The sequence below is a fragment of the Babylonia areolata genome, chromosome 25 (genome assembly GCF_041734735.1).
Source record: "Babylonia areolata isolate BAREFJ2019XMU chromosome 25, ASM4173473v1, whole genome shotgun sequence".
Taxonomy (NCBI): domain Eukaryota; kingdom Metazoa; phylum Mollusca; class Gastropoda; order Neogastropoda; family Buccinidae; genus Babylonia; species Babylonia areolata.
Window position 1 is genome coordinate 10,018,471 of NC_134900.1, and position 9,727 is coordinate 10,028,197.

The window sequence follows — 9,727 nt, forward strand, 5'->3', positions numbered from 1 at the left end:
GCCCCCTAAAGGCTCCTACAATAACTACGTGTTTATCAGGGTAAAGATTGGTTGTGGTGTTGTTGTTGTTGTTGTTGTGCTGCCCCCTAAAGGCTTCTGCAATAACTACGTGGAGTTTATCAGGGTAAAGATTGGTTGTGGTGTTGGTGGTGGTGGTGGTGTTGTTGTTGTTGTGCCCTCTAAAGGCTTCTACGATAACTACGTGGAGTTTATCAGGGTAAAGATTGGTTGTGTTGTTGTTGTTGTGCCCCATAAAGGCTCCTACAATAACTACGTGGAGTTTATCAGGGTAAAGATTGGTTGTGGTGGTGGTGCTGGTGGTATTGTTGTTGTTGTTGTTGTTGTGCCCCATAAAGGTCCCTACAATAACTACGTGGAGTTTATCAGGGTAAAGATTGGTTGTGTTGTTGTTGTTGTGCCCCCTAAAGGCTCCTACAATAACTACGTGGAGTTTATCAGGGTAAAGATTGGTTGTGGTGTTGTTGTTGTGCCTCCTAAAGGCTCCTACAATAACTGCGTGGAGTTTATCAGGGTAAAGATTGGTTGTGGTGTTGTTGTTGTTGTTGTTGTTGTGCCCCATAAAGGCTTCTACAATAACTACGTGGAGTTTATCAGGGTAAAGATTGGCTGTGTTGTTGTTGTTGTTGTTGTTGTTGTGCTGCCTCCTAAAGGCTCTTAAGATAACTACATGGAGTTTATCAGGGTAAAGATTGGCTGTATTGTTGTTGTTGTTGTTGTTGTTGTGCTGCCTCCTAAAGGCTCCTACGATAACTACGTGGAGTTTATCAGGGTAAAGATTGGTTGTGGTGTTGTTGTTGCTGTTGTTGTGCCCCATAAAGGCTTCTACAATAACTACGTGGAGTTTATCAGGGTAAAGATTGGTTGTGTTTTGTTGGTGTTGTTGTTGGTGGTGGTGGTGGTGTTTTTGTACTGTTCTGAGAGAGAGTGGGGGCTGGAGGGAAGGGGGGGGGGGGGAGGGAGAGAAAGAGAGGGAGGGGAAAGTGTGTGTATGTGTGTGTGTTTTGAGTGCACTTAAAGTGATATATGAAGCTTTTTTGTTTGTTTGTTTGCCAAGAAAAGGGGAAGCAAAAAAGATGCCAGGAACAACCCTTTTGTTGCAGTGTGCATGCTGCAACACGGGACCTCGGTTTATCGTCTCATCCGAATGGCTAGTGTCCAGACCACCACTCAAGGTCTAGTGGAGGGGGAGAAAATAAAACATCGGCGGCTGAGCCGTGATTCGAACCAGCGCGCTCTCAGACTCTCTCTGGCTTCCTAGGCGGACGCGTTACCATCTAGGCCATCACTCCAAAACCACTATAGCGTTCCATCCCCTCCGGAGTGAGTTAAAAGATACGCGCTGTGTTCATTTTCAGGCCCTGCCAGCCACCCAGGACCCGGAGGTGTTCGGCATGCACGAGAACGTGGACATCTCCCGGGAGCTGCAGGAGGTGCGACTGCTCTTCGACTCGGTGCTGCTCACCCAGGGCGGCTCCGGGGGCGGGGGTCACGGCAAGTCTGACGAGGCACTGCAGAACATCGCCACCGACATCCTCAGCAAGGTTTAGTTTTGTTGTTGTTGTTGTTGTTGTTGTTGTTGTTTTTGACTTGAATAAAAAAAAATTGGAACACCCATAGAAACATGTAATTTATCCCCAAAACATGTAGTTTACAGTTATCACAATTGTAGTATGTTTGTGTCTAAAAAATGTGTGTTTTTAAGGAACGTATTTCTTTTTTTAATCTAAGCATTATTTACTTGATATTTTTATTGTTTGGTGGATCATGCTTTTATTTTTATTCATTCTGTGAACGCATTGGATTGAGCTGTTGTAATGTTTTATGTTATGTTTATATCTGGCTCGATGATGTAAGGTGCTTTGAGCAGCATCAGTACTGGATATAGCGCCATAAAAAAGTTATGAAATATTATTATTATTATTATTATTAGTGTGTTTCCTTGTCCACAGAAACATGTAGTGTACAGTTATCACACTTCTAGTGTGTTTCCTTGTCCACAGAAACATGTAGTGTACAGTTATCACACTTCTAGTGTGTTTTCTTGCAGCATTTTTTTTGACGTTAGAACTGCCTTAGAGAGAAAAAAAAAAGGAAGACATTACAGGATCAGCACTACTTCACTTTAATATGTGTATATGTGTTTTGATCTATCTTTCAGCTGCCCAAGGATTACGACATCGAGAAGGCGACCCGGAAGTATCCTGTGGTGTATGAGGAGAGCATGAACACCGTGCTGGTGCAGGAGATGGAGCGATTCAACAGGTAGCTTGGGGCACACTCACATGGAGGCATGCACAAATTACACTCATACACAAATAATGTCGTTGTTGTGTTGGTTTTTTGGGGTTTTTTTCCTCCAAGACTGCTGAGCATCATCTGGAGCTCCCTGCAGAGCGTGCAGAAGGCCATCCAACACAGCACAACACAACACAACGCAACGCAACGCAATGCAAGGCACCGCAACACACCACAACACACACCACACCACACCACAAACACAAACACAATACAACACAACGTTATTGTTTTTTTGGTTGTTTTTTTTGGTCTTTTTCCTTCCCAAACTGCTGAGCATCATCTGGGAGCTCCCTGCAGAACATGCGGAAAGCCATCCAACACAAAACAACACGACACAACACGACGACACAACACGACACGACACGACATGACACGATGACACGACACGACACAAGGTTATTGTTTTTGGTCTTTTTTCCTTCCCAGACTGCTGAGCATCATCCGCAGCTCCCTGCAGAACGTGCAGAAGGCCATCAAGGGCCTGGTGGTGATGTCTGCGGACCTGGAGGCCCTGGCCCACAACCTGCTGATCGGCAGGCAGCCGGCCATGTGGGCCAAGCGCTCCTACCCCTCCCTCAAGCCCCTGGGCTCCTACATCAACGACTTCCTCGACAGGCTCAAGTTCCTGCAGGTCAGTCAAGCACGACACAGATAAGGACAGGTAGATAGACAGACATCTAATGTGGGGGGTGGGGAGGGAGGGAGACACCTAGGCTGGGGGGAAGGAGGGGAGACACCTAGGCTGGGGGGAGGGAGGGGAGGGAGACACCTAGACACCTAGGCTGGGGGGAGGGAGGGAAGACACCTAGGCTGGTGGAAGGGAGGGGAGACACCTAGGCTGGGGGAAGGGAGGGGAGGGAGACACCTAGGCCACCTAGGCTGGTGGAAGGGAGGGGAGACACCTAGGCCACCTAGGCTGGGGGAAGGGAGGGGAGACACCTAGGCTGGGGGAAGGGAGGGGAGACACCTAGGCTGGTGGAAGGGAGGGGAGGGAGACACCTAGGCTGGGGGAAGGGAGGGGAGGGAGACACCTAGGCTGGGGGGAGGGAGGGGGAGACACAAGGGAGGGGAGACACCTAGGCTGGGGGAAGGGAGGGGAGACACCTAGGCTGGTGGAAGGGAGGGGAGGGAGACACCAAGGCTGGGGGAAGGGAGGGGAGGGAGACACCTAGGCTGGGGGAAGGGAGGGGAGGGAGACACCTAGGCTGGGGGAAGGGAGGGGAGGGAGACACCTAGGCTGGGGGGAGGAGGGGAGACACAAGGGAGGGGAGACACCTAGGCTGGGGGAAGGGAGGGGAGGGAGACACCTAGGCTGGGGGGAGGAGGGGAGACACAAGGGAGGGGAGACACCTAGGCTGGGGGAAGGGAGGGGAGACACCTAGGCTGGTGGAAGGGAGGGGAGGGAGACACCAAGGCTGGGGGAAGGGAGGGGAGGGAGACACCTAGGCTGGGGAAAGGGAGGGGAGACACCTAGGCCACCTAGGCTGGGGGAAGGGAGGGGAGGGAGACACCTAGGCCACCTAGGCTGGGAGAAGGAAGAGGAGACACCTAGGCTGGGGGAAAGGGAGGGGAGACACCTAGGCCACCTAGGCTGGGGGAAGGGAGGGAGGGGAGACACCTAGGCTGGGGGGAAGGGAGGGGGAAGTGGGGGGTGGTGGAGGAAGAGTCAGGGGGTGGGTATCAGGGCTCCGCCTTGGAACACCGCACCAGGCAGACCTCCCATCAAGACGGACATCCATTCACGACTCCTCCTCCCTTGAACGGTGTGCAACCTTCACCGAACCGAGACACAAGCTTTGAACAGTTTTTGACCTTAAGGGATACTTAACTTCTTCGTTGTCGTCGTTTGTGTGCTGTGGCTTCCACTTTCGCTTGCATACATGAGTAGTCTCTTATGTGTTTGACCATTTTTACACCTTGCCATGTAGGCAGTCATACTCCGTTTTCAGGGGGGTGGGGGAGTGCATGCCAGGTATGTTCTTGTTTCCATAACCCACCAAAGGCTGACATGGATTACTGGATCTTTTAACACTTAGCGCTATATATATTAAATGAATGCATAAACTGTATGTGAAAAAGTAAAATAAATAAATAGATAATGATGATGATAATAATGGTAAAATAAAGAAATGAAAATATAGTTAATAGATAAATGAATTTCTGGACAGAGTGCTATATACTTGTCCATTATTATTATCATTTTTGTTTGATCTTCGCTTTTATTACAAGCGTAATAATGTTATGTTAGGTGATGTTTGTGTATGTGTATGTTTGTTGGTCCCCAGGGATGGTACGACAACGGCAAAATTTCTGGACAGAGTGCTATATACTTATCCATTATTATCATCATTCTTGTTTGATCTTCGCTTTTATTACAAGCGTTATAATGTCATGTTAGGTCATGTTTGTGTATGTGTATTGTTTGTTGGTCCCCAGTGATGGTACAACAACAGCAAAATTTCTGGACAGAGTGTTATATACTTATCCATTATTATCATCATTCTTGTTTGATCTTCGCTTTTATTACAAGCGTAATAATGTTATGTTAGGTCATGTTTGTGTATGTGTATTGTTTGTTGGTCCCCAGTGATGGTACGACAACAGCAAAATTTCTGGACAGAGTGCTATATACTTATCCATTATTATCATCATTCTTGTTTGATCTTCGCTTTTATTCCAAGCGTAATAATGTTATGTTAGGTCATGTTTGTGTATGTGTATTGTTTGTTGGTCCCCAGGGATGGTACGACAACGGCAAGCCAGCTCAGTTCTGGGTGTCCGGGTTCTTCTTTACCCAGGCCTTCCTCACCGGCGTGATGCAGAACTACGCTCGCAGATACACCATCCCCATCGACAAACTGGCTTTCGACTTCAAGGTCAGTGCTGTGGGTGGCGGTCTTCTTCTTCCTCTTCTGCGTTCGTGGGCTGCAACTCCCACGTTCACTTGTATGTACACGAGTGGGCTTTTATGTGTATGACCGTTTTTACTCCGCCATGTAGGCAGCCATACTCCGTTTTCGGGAGTGTGCATGCTGGGTATGTTCTTGTTTCCATAACCCACCGAATGCTGACATGGATTACAGGATCTTTAACGTGCGTATTTGATCTTCTGCTTGCGGATACACACGAAGGGGGTTCAGGCACTATCAGGTCTGCACATATGTTGACCTGGGAGATCGGAAAAATCTCCACCCTTTACCCACCAGGCGCCGTTACCGGGACCCTCAGATTGAAAGTCCAACGCTTTAACCACTCGGCTATTGCACCCGTCTGGGTGGTGGTCAAGTCATGTGTTGGCCAAGCGGATGGATTTGGATACTTAACCTAGCACCTATCTTCAGCCAGAGACCAAACTCTGAGTCATTTGCACAACAGGCTGCCTACCTGGGTAGAGTTGACTGACATCTGCCATTGGGCATACATGATTCATTTCTTTTCAGTGTCCGACCATGCTGTTGTTGATGTTGTAAAGCATGGTGAGGCGGTTTTGTTGTCTTCAGTTTGCGAGAGGCTCCCACTGCAAATTCACATTGACATGTGACATTGTTACATGAACAACCGTTTTCTTTATTTACCCCACCACGTAGGCAGCCATACTCTTGTTTTTGGGGGTGTGCATGCTGGGTATGTTCTTGTTTCCATAACCCACCAAACGCTGTCATGGATTACAGGATCTGTGGCATGAGCGTTTGACCTTTTGCATGTGTATGACAACGAAGGGGGTTGAGGCACTAACAGGTGTGCACAGATGACGACCTGGGAGATGGGAAAACTTGGGTGAGGAGGAGGAATTTTGTTTAATGTCCCGTCACACATATCGGTGATTGAAGACATTTTGTTAAAGTATCTATGAATACATCTGAGTATTATCAGTTAGAAGGGGTGGGAGATGTGGATGAATGGAGGGTTGGGAGAAACTGGGCAAATGAGGGTAAAAAATGTGGGTGAAATTTGGAAGAAAAAAACAACAAAAAACCCACCTCTAAATATAGTTACAGGAAATTACTTAAAGGACTTCGTAAAAGAGAAGTCGTTAAACTGACAAGCGAAACAACTGATAATGAATGCAAAAAGTCAAAAACATCAACGTTCTCAGTCACTTGTGAAGACACACTTTCGTGTACAAAAGGTGAAAATCCATGATCCTAACCGTTTGACTACGGCACCAGTCAAGTGCTGTCTGTTAGCACAGGGTTTCCTTCTGATGTTGTTGTCTCGTTCGTCATTTATCAGATGGATTTCCCCGTTTCCTCGACGAAGGCGGCATTACGTCGCAGGTCCTCCAGTCCTCTGTAGAGCCTCTGGGTCGCTGGGATTGGGTCAGGCCAGGTTTTCTTCTTCTTCTTCTGCGTTCGTGGGCTTCAACTCCCACGTTCACTCGTATATACGCGAGTGGGCTTTTTACGTGTATGACCGTTTTTACCCCGCCATGTAGGCAGCCATACTCCGCTTTTGGGGGTGTGCATGCTGGGTATGTTCTTGTTTCCATAACCCACCGAATGCTGACATGGATTACAGGATCTTTAACGTGCGTATTTGATCTTATGCTTGCGGTTACACATGAAGGGGGTTCAGGCACTGGCAGGTCTGCACATATGTTGACCTGGGAGATCGTAAAAATCTCCACCCTTTACCCACCAGGTGCCATCACCGTGATTCGAACCCGGGACCCTCAGATCGAAAGTCCAATGCTTTAACCATTTGGCTATGGCGCCCGTCAGGCCAGGTTTTCTCTCGGAGCGCTTGGTGGAGCGGGCAGGACTGCAGCAGATGTTCTGTTGTCTGGCTGCCTGTTCTGCAGGGGCACTGCTCTGTGTCGCCAATACGGAGTTTCGTATATAGGTGGTGTTTTCAGGCGGTTGTGGCCTGTCCTGAGCCTGAAAATGGCTACCGTGTGTGTGTGAGTGTGTGTGTGTGTGTGTGTGTGAAGGGTTTGTGTTTGTGTTGCATGTGTTGTGTTGGGATGCGTTGTTTTGCGTTTCGTTGTATTGTATTGGGATGCGTTGCGTTGCGTTGTATTGTATTGTATTGTATTGTATTTGTAGCCATTTTCTGATTATTGTTGTTTTGTTTCGTTTCGGTGTTTATAGTTCATAGTGGGGTTTTGTGTTTTTATTTTTTTGGACAGATGTGTTCATGTGTAACTGTTATCAATGTCAATGTTAGCGATGTTGAGTGATGTTGTTTGAGCCTGGGGAAAAGTTTTTAGGTGGTTGTTGGTTCATGAGAAGTTCATGTGTGTGTGTGTGTGTGTGTGTGTGTTGATGCAGTGTGGGGGAAATAAATGGCTCAGCTTTTGTGCACTCCATGTACATTCTCGGGTTATAGAGTTTGTTCTCATGGGTGTTGTGATGGTGGTGCAGATCTTACTGAAGGACCAAGTGGAGGGCAGTCCTGAGGATGGTGCCTACATCTACGGCCTCTTCCTGGACGGATCTCGCTGGGATTCTGAAAAGTCAGTGTTCACTCTTGGTTTTTTTTCGTTGTTGTTGTTTGTTGTTTGTAATTAGTCTGTACTCCATTTGATATGTGAAGGATGATGATTTTTTTGTGTGTGTTGTGTGTGTGTGTGTGTGTGTGTGAATTACAGTTTAGGTTCCGTGTGTGTGTGTGTGTGTGTGTGTGTGAAGGGTTTTTGTAGGGTTTTAAAAATGTGATTCCTTATTTGTAAAATACAGTGGAATCCCACAAGGGCGTATTATGTATATTCTGTTTCAAGACTGTGTGAATGGAAAGAAAGAAATGAACCAGTTCAGTAAACGTTCAACTTCCGGAACAATGTGTGTTCTGCTGTGCACTTTGAATGACCCGCTCACATGACAACAAGAACACAGCAGCAGACCCCTCCTTTCCCTCCCACTACTCCCCGCAGTTGTTTCCCAGCCTCTCATTTTAACTGTAAGCATCCACCCCCGGTGTTTGTTTTTTTTTCTTCTTTTTTTTTTTGCTTTGCCACCCCATCTCAGCACCGTTTCAGTGGCATTACTCCCAAAGTCACTTATTCCGCCCTCCTCGGTGGTGTTTTTTTTTTTTTTTTTTCAGGGGCATCCTGGGCGAGCAGCTGCCCAAGATCCTGAACGAGGCGCTGCCCATGGTGTGGCTGATGCCGGATATGATGGACAAGATCGACACCTCGGACAAGCGCTACAAGTGCCCCGTGTACAAGACCAGCGAGCGCAAAGGGGTGCTGTCCACCACGGGCCACTCCACCAACTTCGTGCTGTCCATCCTGCTGCCCACCGACAAGCCCGTGCAGCACTGGGTCAAGAGGGGCTGCGCTCTGCTCTGTCAGCTGGACGATTAACGGCTGCTGTCGTTCGTCGCCGTTCTCTTCTTTTGCTTACTCATTCCCTGACCCCCCCCCCCCCCCCACCCCCACCCCCATCCCGCCACTATGCCTGAGCACTATTCTGGTGTGCGTCCAATCCCTGATTCGTCATCAGATTGGTTTTTTCAAGCTGTCGTTATCGCAGTACTTTTAAGGGTCGGGGGGAGGGGGGGGGGGGGGGGGGGGGGACATGACTGATTATCATACTGAAAGGGTTGATACTGTTTTTTCTTTTCTTTTTTGTGTGCTTTTTTTAAATTTTTTTTTTTTTTAAACATTATGGAAGTTTGCCTATTTTCTAAACCTTACAGAAGGTTGCCTACGAGAGGTTTTGTTGAGCACAACCAGTCTTCGCTAACTGGACTGCTGTCAGTGATGTCGTCACCAAAAGCTGCACATGTCAAGACTTGTGAGCCACACACACACACACACACACACACACACACAAGAGCCCATCACTGATGCACAGCCCACCAACCATTGTCAGCTGTGACCACCACCACCACCACCACCGTGATGCTCAATGCAGATATGGTGTCATGATCCTACAACTTTGTGAAAACCTGTCTGGTGTCAAGGGGGGAGCAGTCAGTTAGTGCACATACATTGTGTGTGTCAAGAGGGAGCCAGTTGTCACTGTAAAAACGTCATTGCTGTATTTTTCAACCATTCATGTGATGGCCTACTCACTGTGTGATGGACGGTTTTTTTCATGGGGTAGGGTGGGTGGGTGGGATTATCAAATCTTTTATTTATCTATTTTTCTTTTGTTCATGATGGACGATTGGTTAAAAGCATGAACTGCTGCAAAGTTAGTTTTTTTTGTGTGTGTTTTTTTTGTTATACCTGTGATGAGAAAATGCATTCCTCAGATCGGATTTTTTTTTCCCTCTAGACTGTTTTGGTTTATCGAGAGACACAATGTTTATATTTAACATTTTTTTGTTGTCATGTTGACTTGACGTTTGTTGGCACAAGTTCAATAAATAATTCAGTATTTTGAAAAAACAACATTGATTGACCTTTTATTACCATTTTTTACTACTGATGTTGTGAGTTTACTTTGAAATGTTTTTGCTT

The 9,727-nt window shown here is 47.2% G+C and overlaps 1 protein-coding gene across 1 annotated transcript in view; it reads left to right on the plus strand.

The window, feature by feature from the left end:
* LOC143299351 (dynein axonemal heavy chain 12-like) overlaps positions 1–9,358 on the plus strand; it is a 127,156-nt gene extending 117,798 nt beyond the window's left edge. The window contains exons 68-73 of the mRNA XM_076612485.1: positions 1,377–1,562; positions 2,180–2,283; positions 2,746–2,950; positions 5,058–5,195; positions 7,683–7,774; positions 8,362–9,358. Of these exons, the coding sequence (XP_076468600.1) occupies positions 1,377–1,562; positions 2,180–2,283; positions 2,746–2,950; positions 5,058–5,195; positions 7,683–7,774; positions 8,362–8,623 (987 nt within the window). The 3' untranslated portion in view covers positions 8,624–9,358. The remainder of the gene's footprint in view (positions 1–1,376; positions 1,563–2,179; positions 2,284–2,745; positions 2,951–5,057; positions 5,196–7,682; positions 7,775–8,361) is intronic.
* Positions 9,359–9,727: the final 369 nt, after the last annotated feature.